General features: G+C 40.8%; 1 protein-coding gene and 1 pseudogene across 1 annotated transcript in view; one reads left to right on the forward strand and one right to left on the reverse strand.

Moving 5' to 3' along the window:
- The first annotated feature begins 3037 nt into the window (after window positions 1-3037).
- The window catches only part of ARHGEF37 (Rho guanine nucleotide exchange factor (GEF) 37), a 55585-nt gene continuing 34909 nt past the window's right edge, over window positions 3038-23713 (forward strand). The window contains exons 1-3 of the mRNA XM_006863941.1: window positions 3038-3223; window positions 7422-7545; window positions 17901-18048. Of these exons, the coding sequence (XP_006864003.1) occupies window positions 3038-3223; window positions 7422-7545; window positions 17901-18048 (458 nt within the window). The remainder of the gene's footprint in view (window positions 3224-7421; window positions 7546-17900; window positions 18049-23713) is intronic.
- LOC102828158 lies at window positions 4200-5284 on the reverse strand (annotated as a pseudogene).

Genomic DNA, 23713 nt, shown 5'->3' on the forward strand with positions numbered 1-23713 from the left:
TTGTACCAACTCGATGGCACCTAACAACAACAATAATTTCACTCAGCATAATGTCCTCCAGGTTCATCCATGTTGTGAGGTGTTTCACAGCTTCACTGTTATCCTTCAACGTTGCATAATATTTCATTGTTTGTATGCACCAAAGTTGGTTTAACCATTATTCTTTTATTGGGAATTTAGGATGTCTCCATCTTTTTGCTATTGTGAATAGTGCTGCAGAGAACATGGGTGTGCATATATCTAGTCTTGTCACAGCTCTTATTTCTTGAGGATATATACCAAGCAGAGAGATTGCTGGGCCACACAATCTTGAGAAAGCGCCACACCATTTTCTACAGTGGTTGCACCATTTTGCAGTCCCACCAGAAATGTAGGTGAGTCCCAGTTTCTCTCCACCCTTGCTAGCATTTGCTATTTTCTGTTTTTGTTTTTTTTAACTGCGTTATTAGTGCTGGTGTAAGATGATATCTCATTGTTGTTTTGATTTGCATTACTTTAATGGCTAATGATCACGAGCATTTCTTTAAATGTTTGTTGGTTTCCTGAATATCTTCTTTTGTGAATTTCTGTTCATGTCCTCTACTCAATTTTAAATTGGATTATTTGTCTTCTTGTTGAGGTGTTGAATTGCTCTATAAATTTTAGTGAATAGTCCTTTGTCTGATAAGTTATAGCCAAATTTTTTCTCAGTCTGTGGGTTCTCTTTTTACTCTTTTGGTGAAATCTTTTGATGCACCTAAGTTTATAATTTTTAGGAGGCCCTAGTCATCGCTCATATTTTCTACTGTTTGTGTGCTTTCGGTTATGTTTGATAGTGTATTTATGCCATGTTATCAGTTCCCCTAAGTTTGCCCCTATTTCTTCATTGATGATATTTATAGTTCTAGGTTTTACATTAAATTTGCTTTTGTGTATGGTATGAGATATAAGTCTTGTTTCATTTCTCTGGAAATAGATTTCCAGCTTTGTCAGCATCATTTGTTGAAGAGACTATCTTTTCCCCATTTTATGTGTTTTGGTCCTTTATTGAAGATGAACTTCTGGATTCTCAATTCTGTTCCATTGATCTATGTGTCTTTGTTGTACCAGTGGTGGTGGTGGTTGTGTGCCACCGAGTGGGTTTTAACTCATAGCAACCTTGTATAGGGTTTCTAAGGCTATAAATCTTTATGGGACTAGAAAGCCTCATCTTTCTTCCACAGAGTGACTCATAGATTTGAACTGCTGACCTTGTGGTTAGCAGCCTAGTTTGTAATTTACTATGTTACCAGGCTCCTTTTCCTTGTACCAATACTAGGCTGCCTTATTTATTTATTTTTTAACTGCTTTGGCTATGTAGTAGATTTTGTTTTGAAATCTTTTTACCTAATTTGGATTGTGTTATATCTATAGATAGCTTTGGGGAGTGTTGACATTTTCACAGTGTTAACTCTTCCTATTTACGAGCATGATATATTCTTCCATTTTTGTGGGTCACTTTTGCTTCCTTGTAGTAATGTTTTGTAGTTTTATTTGTATAGATCTTTTGTTTCTCTGGTTAGATTTATTCTTAAGTCTTTCATCTTTTGGGTGATGGTATCATAGATGGTATTGTTTTCCTGACTTCCTTTTCAGAGCTCTCTTTATTAATGTAAAGGAATTCAACTGTGATTTTTGTATGTTGCTATTGTACTCTGCCACTTTGCTGAATCTTTCAATGAGTTTCAATAATTTTCTTGCTGAGTCTTTGGGATTTTCTTTGTATTGGATCATATCATTTGCAAATAGAGAGTTTTACTTCTTCTTTGCCAATTTAAGTGCCTTTAATTTTTCTTTCTTGGCAATGCTTTCTCCCCTACCCACACCCTCCACTTTGGGCCACTGCTGTGTCAGCTCAGCCTCTCCCTGTTTCTGTTTTCAGGTCCCTCTTTATTTTTGAACCCTGGTGAGTTCCTTGATTCTGTTGCAGGCTTCGTTATGCAATTGAAAGGAAAGTTATTTTGAGCTGAGTTAGCATTTCTAGGTGTTTTGTAGTAGGAAGGTTTTCAGGTCATCTTGTCCACAACAAGTGGAGCCTGGTGACACCATGGTTAAAGTGCTTGGCTGCTAACCAAAAGGTATCTAGTTCAAAGCCACCAGTTGCTCCATGGGAGAAAGATGTGTCAGTCTGCTTCTGTGAAGCTATGCAGCTTTAGAAACCCTGGGAGGCAATTCTACTCTGCTGTGTATGGTTGCTATGAATCCGAATCCACCCAACGGCAGTGGGCTTTTGTTTTGTTTTGTTTTGTCCATAACTTTGCCCCTCATATGTTTTACATTATTGATGAAGGGTTGTGGGAGTTTCAGAGAAGGAAACCACATCTGTGTGGGAGGATCAGGAAAGCCGTTAGAAAAGAAGAATGTTGAAGAATATGGACATGGAAGGGGCACAGCAGGTGCCAAAGTGGGGAGGCAGGACATGAAGATGCAGGTACAGAGAAAAGCTCTTAATTCTCTTTCACTAGAATATGATGTCTGAAGGGGAAAATGGGGTTGGAGCAGGGAGCTTTTATATGTCTCCCAGAAGGGTATAACATGACCTTAGTCCTTGTTTCAGGAAGCTTAAGCCAGGAGGAATGTCCAGGACAAATGGGAACAGGTGGGAGAGAAGGATTTGGACTTGGAAAATAGCTCAAGTGATGGGTCATGCAGCCTGAATGGGGTCATTGGCTGTGGGAATGGAGAGAAAGAAAGCGCCGGGAGAGAGGCTCAGCCAAACAGATAAAGAAATCTGGGCCAAGAGCTGAGGGGAAGTAGCAGATAAGCCAGACAAGCACACTGTCTGAATACTGGGAAATGAATTTAAAATGTCAAAAATTATCTCAACTGTTTTTAACCTTTTATTCTTGTTCAGCTGCTGACCACAGACACTAATAAACAGTTCATCTTGACTCTGTTTGCAGTTATTGGTGTTTTTAGGGTATCTGATGAATTGTTGTCTTTGAATTAGTGACAGCATGTCCCAACAGAACTCCAAAAGTGAGTTGTGATGTCTTTGACTCTCCTAGAACTTGCTGACATGGCTGGTGAAGGGGCTGATGAGCCGTTCTCCATGACAGGGACTCTAGATGGGGAAGGTCGGGTCTCTGAAGACAAATCATTGCTCCATCAGAAGCTGGCGGTCCAGGAGCTCATGGACACCGAGATCTCCTACTTGCACATGCTCCGACTCTGTGCCCGTGACATCAGGAGCCGCCTCCAGCAGGTACCTGGTTGGGGCCGCACACAGTGATTTTTACAGGCTTCTGAGCTCTCACAGTAGCTCTAGGGGTAGGCTTGATGGAAGGAAGGCATGGTGGGTGTGAGTTCTGACGGACTTGGATTTAAATGCCTTGAGCCCTAGTGTGGTACTGTGGGTTAATGTGCCAGACTGCAAAGTCATTTGAATTGCAAGGTTGGCAGTTCAAGCTCACCAGCTGCTCCTCGGAAACCTATACAGGGTTGCAATGGTTTGAAACTGACTCAATGGCATTTAACAACAACAACACAGATAGTGGCGCTGTAGGATAAGTACAGGACAGCTAACTGCAAGATCGGTGGTTCAAACCTATCAGCTGCTTCCTGGAAACCCTATACAGGGTCACTATGAGTAGGAAATGATCTAACAGCACTTAATAACAACAGCAACAGGCAGCCCCTGACTCATGATAGGTCTCCTTTCTGACTACTACAACTGTAAGTCTGTTCTGACATTTGTCAAATATCTTTTCTTTTTTTTCCTCTTCTGTGACTTTAATGGGAACAATGCTATTCATTTTATTGAATTCTCTTATAAGCACCAAATCTTAATAATCTAAGTCAACTTTCTGAACAGAATTTCCCTCGGGAACAATATAATGATGTTCATTCCTCCAAACATCCACACGGAAAGTCTACCAAAAGCAAAATAAAAATGTAAATGAGGGGGAGGGAAACAGCCCACACAGAAATACAGAGTAACAAAAATCACATTCTAGGGGTTCAGTGCATGAAGCAACCTCAATTGTGCTGCTGGATCATCCTTAAGCTTACTGTCAAAAAAAGAAACAAACAAAATACACACACCCTAGCACATCAAAATATACATTTTCCATTTGCTTCTTTTAAAATAAAATAAAAAAAAAAACATAAAAACCTTTAAGGAATTCACAATCAATTGCCTGCCTCGTTCTGATGCCATCTATGATCAGTGACATTCATCTTCAAGGCTTAGTTTTCCACACAGTGTAAAATACCCACAATTCCAAGTATGAAGGGACACAGATGATCTCCTTGGTGAGATCCACAGGACAATACAGGTGCCCAAGCTGTTCTTCGTAGAGCGACAAAGCTTCTGTCAAATTGACACAGTTTCCCTGTGTAAAATATTTCCCATCCTGTTTCAATAATTTCATTGAAAGGTCAAGAATCAGTCTGAGAAACTCCCATGTGGAATCTTCCTCTGGAGACATCTTCCTCTGGAGATGGGGACAGCTGTCAAATCATTAATCACATAATCAAACTTCCTCCCTTCTTTGGCGTACCTCTAGTCTTCTATTATTAGAACCTGACAGCCTTCTCCTTTAAAATTGTCTAAGACTTTGTCACATGTTTTTCACATGTATTTCTTACATCCACCAATCACCATTTGGTCAATCTCTACCATAGTGACCATCTTTGGTTTTAGTTTGACTATTTCACATAATATGCCCCCATCACCACCTCCCAGAATCAGTATGTCTTTGCCTGCATAATCTTCTTTTCCACTGCCCATGATGGCCCGGGTATATGCCCGATCACTCTCTGCCAAATTGACATTCCCATTGAATATTTCCATTAATATTTCCAAATTAGTTAGAGTGCAGAATTGTAATGTTCTGGTAAGGTGAATCCTTGGCATATACCACTTCACTGATGTCATACTTGACCAAGCGTCCATCAGCAGTGGGCCAATATCTGTCGATGTTCCCTCATTGACTATGGGTGGTAAGCGCTTCACCCTTGTACTGTCCTGACTCAGTTCTTTCATTCTTTCGTCTACTTTGTTCAAAAGACTGTCCATTTCCTTGCACGTCATTGTTGCAGCTCTGAAGGTCCAGCAACACCAATCCATGGTGGTAAATATTCAAATTGGTAAAGCTGCCATTTTTGTTGGTGTAGGTTGCTAAGTAGCCATGGTCCTGCAGGTATGCACCAACTCCGTCATTCCCTGCTCCTGGAAAATGGGCTGGAGGCCTTTCAGAATGGTCTCGCCATCAGCTTTGGCGCTGAGCGTGAAATCCAGGGTGCTGTGCCGTGCTGCTGCCATAGTGCAGTGAAGCCCTGGGCCATGCCTGGGAGGCGATGGCAGGAGACTTGTCAAATATCTTTTTTAAAAGTTTTCATTATTATTGCTTTTATTATCAATATCTTTATAAATTTGATCTTTGCCAGCAAGTGAACATCTGGAAGTGATAACATCAGCAAATTACATGTTCCAACATTATAAGTAGTAAATATTGCTAAATCACAAAACAAGCAAACAAACAGCAACAGCGGATGGTGGTAAGTGAGGATCCCTGTACCTCGCTTTGTTATATGTTGGGAAATAACTGTATTTCCATTTTTTGGCCTTGCAACCTTCAATAACACTTTTGATTGCTTTGGAGCCTTAGTTGATTCATCTGCTAAATAGGGAGAAGAATAATTAACTCAGAGAAGTAAGTGAAACAATGGATAAAAAGCCTTTTATTAAGTTTAGAAAAGATTGCTTAAACTGACCCACATTTTAAGTGTTTCAATTGGGAAATGGTGACAGAGAAGTTGTCACTGGTACACACACACACATACACACATACACAAGGGCAAGTAAAAAAGTAGTGCTTCTAAGGTTTAGTTTGTACATGCACAGGTTTATTCTAGACAAAACGTTTAAACATAGCTCTGCATTTATCAGATAGCAGCAGACCAATTTTCTCAATAATACACTTGCCTTAGTCTCATTAAGGATGCCTGGTGTGGTGCTGTTGGATCAGCACTGGACTGTGAACCACAAGGTCAGCAGTTCAAACCCACTAGCTGGAAACCTGTACAGGGTCGCTATGGGCCGGAATGGACTCAACAGCACTTAACAATGACAACAGTCTCATTAAGGTCCAGTAAAAATAATTTTAAAAAAAGAAGCCCAATCAAAAGAATGGCTTTTGAGGAGATGTGCTGGGTCAGTTAAATTCCAGGCAGAGTGTTTAGCTCAGAAGGTTATGGTGGCTGTTTTGGGGAACCCCAGAGGGATGATTTTGATAGCTTTTCTCAAAAGATACAGAACAATCATGGGGGCTTATGAGAAAGAAGATTTAAGAAAATTAAGAACTGAATTGGTGAGACTAAGGCTAGGAAAGTTGTGCTGAAGAATTTTTTTCCATTACGACAGTGTACCTGTTTGTTCTTTAAGGGTAACCAGAGCTGTCCTATGAGAATTTCATTGGGAAACCTTATCCTACCCACCCTACAGCCCTGGTCTTACCCTTTCAGACTTCCTTTTCAAAAATTTCAAAGAAACAGGGTTTGAGTCCTTATTGTTATTGTTATTAAGTGTCCTTGAGTCAGTTCTGACTCATAGCCACCCTGCATAGGATTTCCAAGGAGCAAGGATACAAAAGCTTCACATTTTAATATTTTTGTTTAATAACAGTTTCTATGACTTTGTAGCAATGCTTTTTTACTTACCCTTATACTTCCTGATTTCAGAAACAACACAGACACTCTATATACAACTTCAAGGAAAAAGGCTGTGTTTAGTTCAGTATCTCCTAGTTCCAGACTCATGAATAATGGACTTCCAGTTAGTGTTTCTTGAATTAATGAAATACTCAAGTATATTAACATGAAAGGTGAAAATCCTCTCATGTCACTTTCAAGAAATTAGGATTTCTCTCAATAGACATAAAATATAGTAAACATGGGTTGTTAATTTATTTTAACAAAAATAAGGACGTAGTTTAGCATAGTGTTCTGTAGCTATCTTTTCCACTTGAAGTTATCTCCAAGACATTTGTCCTGGTCCTTGCATATAAATGCCCTGCAACTGTTTAAACCATTGTTGTTGTTGTTGACCTAGTTGGTAGGGCTAGAGCCTAGAATGCATCTCAACCTAAAGGTGCCAAGTTGTCAGAGCTAGAAGGAAGTTCAACTTCCATTCCCCATTTGACAGATGGGGAAACAGAAAAAGAATACTAGTTAGTTAGTAGCAGCCCCAGCCCAGCTTCCTTCCATGCTGAGTAATCAATCTCTTCCTCTCTTCTTGTAGAGTTATGATAATGTCTCATATCTTAACATTAAAATCTCTTGCAAGCATTGCATTGGAACACTAAGTCTTCCCACATGTAATGATAGTGAGTACTCTGGACTGTTCTCAAGCATCAGCAGATGAATTCTACAGAACCCAGTGGCTTCTGTTTTCCTTTCAGCTGCCCCAGGGAGATCTGGATGTCCTCTTCTCAAATATCGATGATGTCATCCAGGTGAACAGCAAACTTCTTCATGACCTGCAGGAGACAGCCTCCACAGAAGAGGAACAAGTGCAGCTCATTGGTAAGCAAAAGACCTAGGGAGTCATTGGCCTTAGATCCCCATGGATTATTCTCAGCATGCGGGAATTGCTGAACTGTCTCCAGAATTCCAAGGAAATGCAGCTCAATGGGAGTCTGTTTTGGTATCCTGGAAACACAGCATGTCAGAACTAGCAAGTCTTTCCCATGATATTTAGTGCAACCCTATCACTTTTTAGGGAGTCCTGGTGTGGCGCTGTTGGTTAATGCGCCAGACAGCAAAGCCATTTGAACTGCAAGGTCAGTGGTTCAAGCTCACCAGCTGCTCCTCGAAAACCCTATACAGGGTTGCTATGGGTCAGAATTGACTCGACGGCACTCAACAACAACAACAATCACTTTGTAGATGAAGAAACTGAGGCCCAGGCACAAGAGGGACAGCCTCATGGTTACAAAATTGGTTAGTATTTAGTCTGAGTCTTTAGTCTGAGTTTCTGTCATATCCATTCATTCACTCACTCATTCATTCATTTGTTCCCTTATTCATTCATGAGTGAGTGAGCCAGTCACTGTGCTGTGTGCTGGGGTAACAAGTTAGTATGAGAGATGGAAAATAAACAGTTCAATTTTAAGTAGTAACTTGTAATTTGAAGAAAATAAAGCAGTTATAGTAACATCTTGAGGAGGGGACATTTGAGCTGATACCTGAATGTCAGGAAGGAGCCAGCCATGAGACAATCTGGATCCAGATGGATTGTGACGGGGTGGAGAGCGTGGAAGCAGAGACCCATTGAGGGCTTTACAGTTGCTCAAGTGAGAGATATAAGTCTTTTCCTCATTGTGTAATGGTTGGGTGGGTGAGGCAAAAAAAGAAGGGAGTGGGTCTCTTTAAGTCACTTCCCATCCACTGTCTGGGACCACTTGACAGAATGTCTAGGGTCAAGGATTTCCTAGTGGAGTCAGAGGATGAGGATGAGGGGGAGTGTGCAACAACTATTACTAGTGCTCTAATGTTAAATTCAAGGAGCTCTGGTAGCGTTGTGGTTACGAATCAGGCTGCGAACCTTAAGGTTAGCAGTTCGAAACTATCAGCTGTTCTGCAGGAGAAAGATGAGGCCTTCTGCTCCTGCAATGATTTGCAGCCTCAGAGTCGGAACTGACTCCACAGCACATAACAACAACAACAACAGTGTTAAATTCTAATAAATTTGAATGATATATTTTATTTGACCCAGTACAGGGGCAGAGAGGAGGAGGAGGTCAGAGTACCCAGTGCAGTGGCCAGTCAAGTCTCTCTGGCCTTGACATAACCAATCTTCCACCCTTTCCTAGACATAAATGATGATGGAGATTTAAAAACCCCAAATATACAAGCCAAACCCTACTTTCTAAGTGTTCTCTAAATGCTAGCCACTGCTCTGATCTACATGTATTCATTTAATCCTCCTCACAACCTTAAAGGGTAGATACAGTTGAGGAGACTGTGGGTCAGAGAGAGGAAGTAACCTGCTGAAGGTCTTGCCACTAGTGGCAGAGCTAGGATTTGAATCCAGGAAGTTGACCAGTGCTCTGAACTGCCAGATTGCCACACTGAATTACTTCTACATAGTAGAAGAGTAAGAGTAAAGCCTATGCATTATGTGTTATTTTTTCTTCAAAAAGTGTAATTCTTCATTAAAATAGCAAGGCAATGAGATACTATTCCCTTTTCATGATGATGTTTTTGTTGTTAGGTGCCATCAAGTCAGTACCGACTCATAGCAACCTTATTTATACACAGCAGAAAGAAATACTGCCCGGTCTTGGGCCAACCTCATAATTGTTGCCACGCTTGAGCCCATTGATGCTGCCACTTGGCCAATTCAACTCGCTGAGGGTCTTCCTCTCCTTCTCTGACCCTCCACCTTACCAAACATGATATCCTTCTCCAGAGACTGGTCCCTCCTGACAATATGTCCAAAGTATGAGAGATGAAGTTTGACCATCCTGACCTCTAAGGAGCACTCTGACTGCACTTCTTCCAACACAGATCTATTGGTTCTTTTGGCAGCCCATGGCACTTTCAATATTCTCCTCCAACACCATAACTCAAAAGCATCAATTCTTCTATGGTCTTCTTTATTCACTGTCCAGCTTTCACATGCATATGAGGTTATTGAAAATACCATGGCTTGGGTCAGGCTCACCTTAGTCCTCAAGCTGTCATCTTTGCCCTTCAACACTATGAATACAAATTAATGAACAAGGTTATGAAAATGTGCCTGGTTAGGTGTCATCATCCTTTATCATGTATCCTTTATTGTGTTAATAATAATTACTACATCAGTAAAAATTCAGATAGCCTCAGACTGAAGGCTGTCTAAGGGTCAGGGGACATGAAAGTATCAAAAGAAACTGAGTCAATAATAAAATTAATTGATTAGATGAAGCAGAGTCCTGGTGTGGTGCTGCAGGATAATGCATTGGACAGCAAAGTCCACTTGAACTGCGAAGGTGGCTTGAACTCAGACCCATCAGAAACTCTAGACAGGGTCACTATGAGTTGAAAACGACTCGATGACACTTAGCAACAAATTAGATGAGGTGTACTCAGGCAGAAGAATCATGAATTGGGTAGCACCAAATCACATGTGGAAAGGTACGCCACTGAGATTGGCAGAGATTGGCTTAGACTGACAAAACTCAGAAGCAAAAGAAGCTTATTTCTGATTGGCTTATACAAGTTACTGTTGAAAGGCTGCCAGGGTATCATTGGTCAGAGAGGATGGAGACTGTCAGAATAGATGTCAGTTCTTTCAGTGGCTTGATTTGCAGGAATGCTAGGTTTAAGTTTGGATAAGGAGAAGTTTTCGAGGCCTTGCTAACTTGACCACCGATGCTGTATTGTCAATATCAAAACTCTATTTTTATTTCATTTAACTGAAGTCAGCCTCATTATTTGCTATGGGCTCAAGATTTGACATGGTTCCTTGTTAACAGTTTTGGCTTGCTTCACTGTCTTTCTGCTTGACCTGCAAAGAGTCAAAATGCCACGTTGTCTCCCAGGCATACTTGGTGGTATCTGCATCCATTGCTTTCACTGCTTCCGTGGCAAACAAACACACGAACCTCACTGCCAACTGTGTCAATTCCAGCTCATGTTGTTGTTTAAGTGCCATTAAGTTGGTTCCAACTCATAGGGTGTCCTGTGCACAACAGAATGAAACACTGCCTGGCTCTGTGCCATCCTCACAATTTTTGTTACATTTGAGTTCATTGTTGCTGCCTCTTTGTCAATCCATCTCATAGGGGAGTCATCTCATAGGGTTTCAGAGACTGTAAATCTTCACAGGAACAAACAGCCTCATCTTCTCCCACAGAGCAGCTGATGGGCTTGAACTGCCAACCTTGAAGCTAGCAGTCCAATGGTTGCCAAAATAGAGATCCAATTAAATTTTAATTTCAGATAAACAACAAATGGGGCATACTCATACTAAAAAATGATTCATCATTTTTCTGAAATTCAAATTTAATTGGGTGTTCTATATGTCCCTCCTAAATTTGATATCTCTATTATTCCCTGGCCATTAGAATATATAAAAAATAGCCTCTTCATCCTGTTTCTTGCTGTTAGCCAAAAAAAAAAAGACATAAGAACCCACATAACTTTTCTTGTTCTTGGTGCAACTCTGTGTTGCTTGGGGCTGCTCTGACTTCTGTTAGCTCTCCCATTTCCCCTCGCATCCTCCTAGTGCCCTCCTGGCCCTGCGAGAAAATGAAGGCCCTTTCCCCATTCTATAGGTGACCACAGCATTTTAAAATGATTTTGAATTTTGGCATGGCTGTCTTTTACAGAATGTTTTCTCCAAAATGAGTTGTGTCCTTTTGCTCACGCATGATTCCAAACACATTGTGGATGCACACAGGAGTTCCTGCGTAGGTTCATTTCACCAGAAAGCAGTGCAGCACTGTCCAATAGAAATAGCTTGTGAGCCACACTAAGAAGACTAAAGAAAGAGGTGAAAAATTGAATGATACCTTTTATTTAACCAAGTATATTCCAAATAATATTTCAACATAAAAATGCTTAATTATGAGACATTTTAGTTTTCTTGTTCTAAATCTGTGAAATCCGGTATGTCTTCAGCACCTCTCAATTTAGACATGCTGTATGTGGTTCAATGCCCAGTAGTCACATGTGGCTGTAGGAGTCCTCTGTTGGGCAGTAGAGTCTAGTGGCATTGAGCAGGGGCTTTAGAGTATGATAGACCAGGCTTCGCCATCCACAAACTACTTCACGTCTCTGAGTCTCAGCTTCGGACTCTTTAAAATGAGCATGATAATATACCTACCTTCTGTGCCAGTCACTGAGTACTTACTTTCTACATCACTAAAAAGGAAGGGAATGACCTGCATTTTCCTGACGTGAACCTCATAATTTCTCAGTACTTCTCCCAACGTTGTCTTTTTTTTTAAATCTTTTTATTGCGAATTGAGTAAAGCTTTACAGAGCAGATCATCAGTTTTACATTCCACAAATCATAGACTCAGCTTCAAGAGAATGATTGCAATCCCCTCCGTGTACCATCAGTTAACACTGGTACCTCTATTTTCTTTAACTCTTGCATTCCTCCCTATGTTTCCCGCTACCTTCGTCTTTCCTCTGCCAACCTCCCTCTTGTTGTATATTGCCTTCTCTGCCACCCATGTAAACATGTGTCTATGTAGTGTAGTACTGTAGTGCAGTAAGGCGCTCTGATAGCATAGTGGTTACGAGTCGGGCAGCGAACTGCAAGGTCAGCGGTTCGAAACTACCAGCTGCTCCACTGGAGAAAGATGAGGCTTTCTGCTCCCGTAAAGATTTACAGCCTCAGAAACCCTGCACAGGGTCGCTATGAGTCGGAACTGAGTCCACGGCACACAACCACCACCACCATCATCCTCTAATATGTGCCAGCATTGCCTTTTCATTCTCACAACATCATTACTTGTTAATTAATATGATTATCTTCATTTATTTAAGAAAAACCTGAGACTCAGATTGGTTAAATAATTTTCCCAAGGTCACCTGACTTAAGCAGGTAAAATTAGGATTTGAATGGAGCTCTGTGGGTCTTAGAGCCCTAGTTCTCACACATCTTGCTTCAAGACCTTTTAGCTTTCAGCAAGCAAACGTGTCTGAAGTATGAAAGATGAAGTGTCGCCATCGTGGCTTCTAAGGAGCATTCTGGCTATATTTCTTCCAGTACAGATTTGTTTGTTCTTCTGGTAGTCCATGGTACTTTAAGTTTTCATCTCCAACACCATAACTCAAATGCATCAGTTCTTCTATGGGCTCCCTTATTTACTGACTAACTTCCACTTGCATTTGAGACTATAAAAAATACCATGACTTGGGTCAGATGCACCTTAGTCCTCAAACTGATATCTTTGCTCTTGGAACAATTTTAAAGAGGTCCTTGTGCTGCAGATTTGCTTAGTGTTATGCATCATTTTATTTCTTGACTATTGCTTTCATGAGCATTGATTATGAATCCCAGCAAAATGAAGTCTTTGACAACAACTTCAGTCTTTTCTCCATTCGCCATGACATTATTTGTTTGTCTAATTGTGAGGACTTTTGTTTTCTTTCAAATGAGATGTAATCTATACTGAAGGCTGTTGGCTTTGATTTTCATCAGTATGTATTTTAAATCCTCTTTAAGTTCAGCAAGCAAGGTTGTATCATCTGCATATTATGAGTCTTCCTCCAAACCTGATGTCACGTTCTTCTTCAGATGATTCAGTTTCTTGGATTATATGTTCAGCATACAGATTGATTAAGTATGGTGAAAGAATACAACCTTGGTGCATGCCTTTCCTGATTTTAAATTATTCAGTATCCCCTGGTTCTATTCGAACAACTGCCTCTTGGTCTATGTACAAGTTCCTCATGAACACAATTAAGTATTCTGGAGCACCCATTTTAACAATGTTATCCATAGCTTGTCATGATCCACACGGTCAGTAGGGTAGAGAAAAGCAAACTCCCAGAGAGTAGAGTTGTTCAAGAGATAAGAATACTTAGAGCACCAAAATAAAGGTTTATTTCCTCCCCTCTGGTGGAGCACTGTGGACGAAGCACTGGACTGCTTACCAACAGCTCCTTAGAAACCCTATACAGGATTGTTAATGAGTTGGAACTGACTCAGTGGTACTTAACAAGAAGAAAGAGACTTTCTGATCCGAGTAAAGATTTGCAGGCTCAGAAACTACAGAGTTACTATGAGTCAGAATCGACTCAATGGCAGTGAAAGAGTGAGTCCTTCTGGAATTGTATCCTTTCATGATACTTACTCAACCTGTATGTAGAGCAAATAATCCATGAAGCTACAGTAGATGAAGAAGAATGCAGCACCAGGCGAGACTTTGTGTTTCATAGTTTGAACATGTTATCAGGAGGGACCAGTCCCTGGAGAAGGACATCATGTTTGGTAAATGGAGGGTCAGTGAAAATGAGGAAGACCTCCCAGTGAGATAGAGTAGCACAGTGACAGTAGCAATGGGTTCATGCATAACAACACTTGTGAGGATGGTGCAAGATTGGGCAGTGTTTAGTTCTGTTGTGCATAGCGTCACTATGAGTCAGAATGGACTAGCTGGCAACTAACAACAACCACCCTTCAGTAACCGAAAACAACCCTGCCCCTGGCCAGACTGGTTATAATATAGCTCTTTGGCATTAGTCATATTCCTGAGGATTGTGAATGTGGGAACCACCCTAGATTCCACGGCCATGATTGATTACACCACCTCCTCGGGAGGGTCTTCTCTGCAGTTGGCTGATCTCTTGCATATCATGCAGATTCACCTTAGCTGCAGTTTCAGGGTCATCTTTCCTGGACACATTCTCCCCAATTCCGGAAGCTCCTTCTCCTGGAGTTATCTTGAGAACTGGCTGCATCATCACTGGGGAAGGAGTTTGGTCCTGGGATGATCATCTTGCTGTGAGTGTCTTTGCCAAGAGCTGAACCACATCTCAGCACCATCTGATGTATCTCCAAGATATGTGGTCCAGGTCAGAAGTCCATTCCTAGGCTTAAGCATGCAGTAGAGTCAGCTGGACTTTCTGTGGTCCATAGATCCCCACCTGTCCTGTTATGGTGAATGCATGTCTCTTCACCCCACCATTTCCTCCCTTGATGGTAGAAGATCTTGTCGTGAATACCCTTTCTGTTTCCACTTTTGCCCCCTTATTTTAGTCTCTATATAGTGTTGATTTTTGAAAACTTTTTATTTTGTGATCATTTTAGACTTACTGAAAAGTTACAGAAATAATACTAGTTCCCATATGCTCATTACCAAGCTTCCCCCAATTTTAGCATCCTATATACTGTTATGAATTAAATTTTGTCCCCCCAAAATGTGTGCTGCAAATCTCAACCTCCATGCCTGTGGTTATAATACCATTTAGGACTGGGTTTTCTTATATTGATGAGGCAAGATTGTTGTTGTTGTTATGTGCCATGGAGTCAGTTCTGACTCATAATGACCCTGTACAGGGTTTCTGAGGTTGTAAATCTTTACAGGAGCAGAAAGTCTCATCTTTCTCCCATGGAACAGCTGGTCGTTTCTAACTGCTGACCGTGAGATTAGCAGCCTGATTCACAACCACTACACTACCAGAGCTCCTTAGGCAAGATTAGTATATGGTATATCTTGAATCAATATTTTTTGAAATATAAAAGAAATTAAACAAGTGAGCCAGTGAGCAGAGATGGGAGGAACAGAAATACCAAGTTATAGGAAGATGCCCAGAAGTAGAAGCTCAAAGGAGACCAAGACTTTTCCTCCAAAGCCGATAGAGAAAGAAAATCCTTCCCTACAGCTGATACCCTACATTTTCTCCTAAATTGTGAGACAATCAATGTCTTTTTGTTAAAGTCACTCATTTCTGGTATTTCTTTTATAGAAGTACTGCATAACGAAGATACATACTCATGGTATAATCATCAAAATTAATATCAGTGCAATACTCTTCACTACTCTACCAAATTTACTGCAAAATATCTCTTAAAAGTGTTAAAAAGTAAAAATGTCACTTTAAAGACTAACTAAAATCCAAGCCATGATATTTTCAGTTGCCTTATTTGTATGCAAAAGCTGAACAGTGAATAAGGAAGACCAATGAACTGATACCTTTGAATTATGGTGTTGGTGAAGAATATTAAAATTCCACGCACTGCCAGAAGAATGACAAATATGTTTTGAAAGTACAGCCAGAATGCTCCTTAGAAGTGAAGATGGGCAGACTTTGTTTCATGATGTCAGGAGGGACTAGTCCCTGGAGAAGGACATCATGTCATGCTTGGTAAAGTAGAGGATCAGTAAAGAAGAGGATGACCCTTAAATGAAATGGATTGACACAGTGGCTGCACTAATGGGTTCAAACATAACAATGATTATGAGGGTGGTATAGGATGAAACAATGTTTTGTTTTGTTGACATAGGGTTACTATGCGTTTGAACCAACTCGATGGCACCTAACAACAACTGACCTTGTGTAAATTTTGCCAGTTTTCCTATTGATGTTCTTTTTCTGGCCTGGAGTTCAATCCAGGATTTCACCATTCATTTTGTTGTTAGATGTTGAGCCAATTTTGATTCATCGATACCTCATGTGTTACAGAGTAGTATTTCACCATAGGCTGTAATCTTTATGGAGGAGTCCTGGTGTGGCACTGTGGGATAATGCACTGGACTACAAGGTCGGTTTGAACTGCAAGGTTGGCAGTTCAAACTTACCAGCTGCTCCTCAGAAACCCAATACAGGGTCACTGTGAGTCAGAACCAACTTGATGGCAACAACAACAACAATGTGAACTAAGCATGCTAACTACAAGGTTGGAGGTTCAAACTCAACAAGTCTGTGTCCTAAAATGAGTTCAAACCTCCAACCTTTAGGCTAGGCATCGAGCACTTAACTCAATGCAACATCAGTGCTCTTTCATGTGACCATAGCCTTCTTCAATCTGCAATGTTTCTTCTGTCTTTGTCTTTCATGACCATAATGCTCTGAATCGTCCAAGCCAGTTATTTTGCAGACATCTTCAATTTGTTTGTTTTCAGATTTTTTCTCATTATTGAATTGAGGTTATGTAATTTTGGCAAGACTCAATGTTGTATCTCCAGCACATTATATCAGAGACACTTGCAAAAAGAAGTTTGAGGCCAAGATGGATGGAGTTGTCCAGGGAATACTGGGCCTACAGATGCAGAAAGGAGGCAAAGACCAGAATTCACAAAGAGAAAGCCTTTCCCTAGAACCAGCCCTCTGAATTTGGATTTATAGCAAAGTTGTTGGTTCAAACTCACCAGCTGTTCCTTGAAAACCCTATACAGGGTTTCTATGAGTCAGAATTGACTTGATAGTACTTAACAGCAACAACACCAAGCTGTGAGAGACTAAATTTCTGGTTGTTAAATCTATCCATTTGTGGTATTTCTGTTATAACAGCACCAGATAATGAAGACACCACCTTTTATTTATTGACTTCTCCACTGTACTGGAAGCCCCATGAGTCAGGATCTTTGTTTTGTTCGCAGAGTTTAGAGCAGTGCTTGGCACATTGTTGTTGTTGTTAAGTGCCATCAAGTTGATGATTCCAGCTCATAGTGTCCCTGGACAGGATATCCAAGGAGCAGCTGGTGCACGTGAACCCCTGACCTTGTGGTTCGCAGTCCAGTGCTTACCCTACAGCACTATACCAGGAGTCCTTTGCCTGGCACATAGGCAAAAAAACATAAACAAACCTCTACGTAGACATTTGGTGAATGAATTAATGAATTATGTTCAGGTGCTTTACATATATTATTTAATTTGATCCTCACAAATAACACTGTTATTATTCTATAGTAGAGAAAAGTGGAGCATCAGAGGGGTCAAATGCTGACCCCCAAGTGTGGGCCTTCAGCCCTAGCTATCTCCAACTTTAAAATCCCCACTCCTAATCACCTGTGTGTTGGTAGCCGACTCATTATACACATCTGCACTGGTCATACATAGAAATTGTCAAGTAAAATGGGCTCGTGGTAGTGAGCCTTTTTGTAAACTGTAAGGCACTGTGCAGCTATGAGTGTTCCCATGATGATTACTGTCATTGAGCTGTCATTTAGTACGCACCCACAGTGTCCCAGCCTGAGCTTTTTGTCTCCTGTCACTTAGTCTATCATATTCTAGCATGCAGATGAGAAAAATGAGGCCCAGAAAGGCAAAGTAACTGGTCCAAGGTCACACAGCTGGTTAAGCCAGACGGTCTGACTCCCCAGCTGGAATGCTTACCTGCCACACTGTTCTAAGTAGGAGGACATATGGGTGTGCTCAAGGAAAATTGGGGCCCACTCACCTTGGATAACTCCTCGTTGCCTTTTCACCACCAGGTAACTTATTCTTGGAATTCCAAGAGGAGTTGGAACGCGTCTATAAGGTCTACTGTGCCAACTATGGCCAGGCCTTGCTGCTGGTGGAGACATACCGGAAGGAGCCAGAACTGCAGCGGGAGATCCAGGGCATCATTGAGGCAGTGGTGTGAGTAGGATGACCATCACTGACCTCAAGTCTCATCCCTACACAGTGCTGCTCATATGACTTTAGGAGGTCTATGAGTATCAGCACCCGTATCAGTCAGCTTGTGCTGCAGAGACAAACAGTACCAACTCTCAATTGCCTCAGACAGCAAAGGTGTTTATCTTCCATATGTTACAGGCTCATTGCGAGTTGACTTGGGACTCTGCTGTCCATCACCCTCCCACCTGGGTCCAATCTGACTGGAATATTGACAGTCTCTGTGGGAGAGAAAAGAGCTCCAGAGGGTCTTACACTTGTAACTACTTACTCCAGCCCAGAAATGATAACCATCACTATTCATAGTTTATTAGCTGGTGGTGGTGGTAGGTGTGTGCCGTGGAGTCGGTTCCGACCCTGCATAGGGTCTCTGAGGCTGTACATCTTTATGGGAGCAGAAAGACTCATCTTTCTCCTGCAGAACAGCTGGTAGTTTCGAATTGCTGACCATGAGATTAGCAGCCAGATTTGTAACCTTAGTTCATTAGCTAGGAACAAGCATATGGCTTCATCCGAGGAAGCCTGGGAGTACTCTCCAACTATCTATTCTGAAGGCGGTAAGGCAGAAACATTTGGTGACGAACACCCATGATTACCACAGGCTACGGCAGTGAGGTGTTTGGAACAATGTGTTGCAAGCACGAATGGAGGAGAGCAGGTGTGTATCACCTGGGGAGCCCTCTTGCCAAATGACTGAAGACCTGCCACATGGAAAAGAATAAGACAGCCCAGAGCTGCCACCAAAAGGTGGAAACTCCAGGGAGGGAGGCAGACTAGGGAATTTTTTATTTGTTTAAGTTTAAATTTTTGAATGGGTAATATAGTCACATGGTTCAAAAATTTAAAAATTTATACTATAAAAAATTCTTCTTAATCCTATCTATCCCTTCATTCATCCAGTTACTACCTTCATACCCCCAAAAGTAAGGTAACAACATTTAAAAAAACAATTTTTTTTGCAACATTTAAATTTCCTTTATATTTTGCAGAGTTCCTTTATTTATATATATATACACATACAAGCAAATACAAATATGTACTCGTATTTTATTGCCTTTTAAATGAAAGTTTGTATCTTGTTTGTTTGTTGTTATTGTTGCTTGCAGTGTATCTTGGAGGTCTTTTCCTTTTAATACATACAAACATATATGCAAAAAAATAAAAATAAAACTCCTTATATTGGGTTGACTCTGTAGTGATCCTGTGGGACCAAGTAGAATGGGCTACAGGGTTTTCAAGGCTGCAGATCTTTATGGGAGCAGACTGTTGCATTGTTCCCTCACGGTGTGGCTAGAGGAACTACCTGTCTTTCAGTTAGCAGCTGAACACTTAAGCACTATATCACAAGGGTTTCTTATACATCTATACATAACAGTCCTTTTTAACGGCTGCATGCTATGCCACCACTGCAGACTGTGCTGTCCCACAGTTTATTTAACTAGTCTTGTCTGTTTCTATTCTTCTGTTAATACATATAGTGCCATGATGATTATTCGTGAATATGTCACTTGACCCAAGTACAAGTGCATCTGTAATTGTTGTTGTTAGGTACCGTCAAGTCGGTTCTGATATGTAGCAACCTTAAGCACAACAGAGAGAAACACTGCCTGGTATTTCACCAATCTCACAACTGCTGCTACGCTTGAGCCCATTGTTGCTGGCACTGTGCCAATCCATCTCAGTGGGGTCTTCCTCTTTTTCGTGGACCCTCCATTTACCAAGCATAATGTCCTTCTCCAGACACTGGTCCCCCATGATAATATGTCTGAAGCATGGCCATGCTGACTTCCAAGGAGCATTCTGGCTGTACTTCTTCCAACACATATTGGTTTGTTCTTCTGGCAGTCCATGGTACATTTAATGTTCTCCCATATCACCACTCATCAGTCAGTTTGTTGTACTGTGGTGGCTTACGTGTTGCTGTGATTCTGGAAGCTGTGCCACTGATAATTTAAATACCGGAAGGGTCATGGTCATCCATGGTGGACAGGTTTCACATGAGCTTCCAGACTAAGACAGACTAGGAAAAAGGAGAGACGGACCACTTCCAAATATTTAGCCACTGAAAACCTTATGAATAGTGGTGGAACACTGTCAGATGGTACCAGAATATTGAATAATGAAACATGATGAAGAGCACCAGAATGATGTCAGATATAAGGGTCTGAAGATGAAAACCTCAGGTTGGAAGGCACTCAAAATACAACTGGAGAAGAGCTGCCTACTCAAAGTAGAGTTGACTAAGATGACGTGAATGGATTAAAACCTTCCAGATATTCATTTGCTGATGGGCACACTTCAAAATGAAGAGAAGTAGCTGTAAATATCCATGGATATTCAGAGCATGGAATATACAGAGTGTGAATCTAGGGAAATTGAAAGTTGTAAAAAATGAAATGGAATGCATAAACTGGACTGGTATTGTCATTTTTAATCTGACAACCATATGGGTTACTATGCTGGGAGTGGCACATTGAAGAGGAATGGAGTCACAGTCATCATCAAAAAGAACATTTCAAGATCTATCTTGAAGTACAAAACTGACTGTGCTAGGGTAATACCCATAGGCCTACGAGGAAGACCAGTTAGTACAACTATTATTTAAATTAATGTACCAACCAGTAAAGCCAGTGATGACAAAATTGAAGAATTCCTCCACCTTCTTCAAGGAGCTCTGGTAGTGTTACAAGTTACAAGTCAGGCTGCTAATCTCAAGGTCAACAGTTCGAAACCACCAGTGGTTCCACAGGAAAAAGATGAGGCTTTCTGCTCCTTTAAAGATTTACAGCCTCGGAAACCCTATGCAGAGTAGCTATGAGTGGCAGCCAACTCCATGGCACACAACCACCCACCCACCAACTTCTTCAGTCTGAAATTAATCAAACATGCAATCAAGATGTATTGATAATTACTGGTGATTAGAATGCAAAATTTGGAAACAAAAAGGATCATCATTGTGGAGTTGGTTTCGACTCATAGCGACCCTGTGCAGGATGTAAATCTTTACGGGAGTGGAAAGCCTCATCTTTCTCCTGCGGAACAGCTGGTTGTTTCGAACTGCTGACCTCAAGGTTCACAGCCCGATTCGTAACCACTACACTATCAGAGCTCCTTAGAAAAAGGATCAGATGTCAGAAAATATGGCTGTAATGATAGAAACAATGCTGGAAATTGCATGATAGAATTTTGTAAGATCAATGATTTCTTCGTTGCAAATACCTTTTTTAAATGACATAAAAGACAACTATAAACATGGACCACACCAGATGGAATACACAGAAATCAAACTGACTACATCTGTGCAGCCAGATGGTGGAAAATCTCCCTATGATCAGGCAAAACAAGGGTAGGGGCAGACTGGATCAGATCCTCAGTTACTCTTATATAAGTTTACATTGAGGGTGAACTTTTTTTAAAGTCCACGAGAACCAAAACAGGAACTTGAACATATCTCACTTGAATTTAGAAATCATCTCAAGAACAGATTTGATTAATTAGATACTAATGACAAAAGATAAGAAGATTGTGAGATGACATCTGCAAAAAGCATCAAAAGAAGATGGGAGGAATAAAATGAGTCACTGTACCAAAAAGAAATGGCCAATGTTCAATCATTTCAAGAGGTAGTATATGATCCAGAGACAATGAAACTGAAGGAAGAAGTCCAAGATGCCCTGAGAGCATCAGCAAAGAACAAGACTCTGGGAATAGATGGAATCAAATTGAAATCTTTCAACAAACTGATGGAGCACTGGAGATACTCACTCCTCTATGCCAAGAAATTTGGAAGAGAGCTACATGGCCATCTGACTGGAAGAGATCCATATTTTTGCCCATTCCAAAGAGAGGGGACCCAATGGAATGCGGAAATCATCAGGTAATTATCATTAATATTTCATGCACATAAAATTTTGCTAAAGATAATTTAAAAATGGCTGTAACAATACATTGACAGGGAATGCCAGGGTCCAAGCTGGTTTTAGAAGAGGACATGGATCCAGGAATATAATTGTTGGCGCCAGATGAATCTTGGCTAAAAGCAGAGAATACCAGAAAGATGTTTACCAGTGTTCAATGGACCACGCAAAGGCTTGTGTGGATTGTGTGAATCATGTGGAGCATGACAAACTATGGATAACACTGAGTATTTCAGAACATTTAATTGTGCTCACGAGAAACCTGTACATAGACCTAGAAGCAGTTGTCTGAACAGAACAGGGAAACATTGAATGGTTTTAAATTAGGAAAGGTATGTGCCAGGGTTGTATTCTTTCACCATACTTATTCAATTTGTATGCTGAGTAAATCATTCAAAAGCTGTATTGTATGGCACCAGGGTTGGAGGAAGACAGATTAACAATCTGTGATACACATATGATACAACCTTATATGCTGAAAATGAAGAGGACTTAAAGTACTTACTGACGAAGATCAAAGACCACAGCCTTTGTGTTATACCTCAATGTAAAGAAAACAAAAGCCCTCACCACTGGACCAATAAGTAACATCAAGATAAATGGAGAAAAGATTGAGTTTTCAAAGACTTCATTTTGTTCAGAACAGCCATCAACACTCAAGGAAGCAGCAGTCAAGAAATCAAATGATGTATTGCATTAGGTGAATGTGCTGCACAAGACCTCTTTAAAAGTGCTCAAGAGCAAAGATGTCAGCTTGAGGACTAAGGTGCGCCTGATCCAAGCCATGGTACTTTCAGTAACCTCATATGCATGTGACGTTTGTACAGTTAATAAGGAAGACCTTAGAAGAATTGATGCATTTGAATTATGGTGTTGGAGAAGAATATTAAAAGTACCATGGATTGCCAAAAAAACAAACAGATCTGTGTTGGAAGAAGTACATCCAGAATGCTCCTTGGTAGCTAGGATGGCGAGACTTTGTCTCTTATACTTCGGACATATTATCAGGAAGTACCAGTCCCTGGAGAAACACATCATGCTTGGAAAAGTGGAGGGTCAGAAAAGAGGAAGACCCCCAACCAAATAGATTGGTACAGTGGCAGCAGCAATGGGCTAAAATGTAGCAATGATTGTGATTGGCACAGAACCCAGAAGTGTTTCATTTATTCTGTTGTGCATAAGGTCACACTATAAGTTATTATTGACTTGACAGCACCTAAGAACAAGAACAGCAACACCATAACTCAAATGCATCAATTCTTCTAAGGTCTTCTTTATTCATTATTCAACTGTCACATGCATATGAGGTTATTGAAACTATCATGGCTTGTGTCAGGTGCACTTAGTCCTGAAAATGACATCTTTGCTCTTGAACACTTTAAAGAGGTCTTGTGCAGCAGATTTGCCTAATGCAGTACGTAATGTGATCTGTAAGGTGAGTTTCCAGAAATGGAATTGCTGTGTAAAAGGAAAAATGTTCTTGGTAATGGTGATAAACACTGAAATCTTCCCCATGGTTGTGACAGTTTACATCCCCACTAGCAAAGCTTGCAGGTGTCTCTTTCCCCACAACCTCACTGGCAGAGTGTGTTATCAAACTTTAGGGCATTTGCCACAATGATAGGTGAAAAATGTACCCCCAAATAGTTTCATGTTGCATCTAATTATGATTGAAGTTCAGTATCTTTTTGTCTGTTGAAGAGTCATTTATG

This window comes from Chrysochloris asiatica, unplaced genomic scaffold (genome assembly GCF_000296735.1).
Source record: "Chrysochloris asiatica unplaced genomic scaffold, ChrAsi1.0 scaffold00057, whole genome shotgun sequence".
NCBI classification, from domain to species: Eukaryota; Metazoa; Chordata; class Mammalia; order Afrosoricida; family Chrysochloridae; genus Chrysochloris; species Chrysochloris asiatica.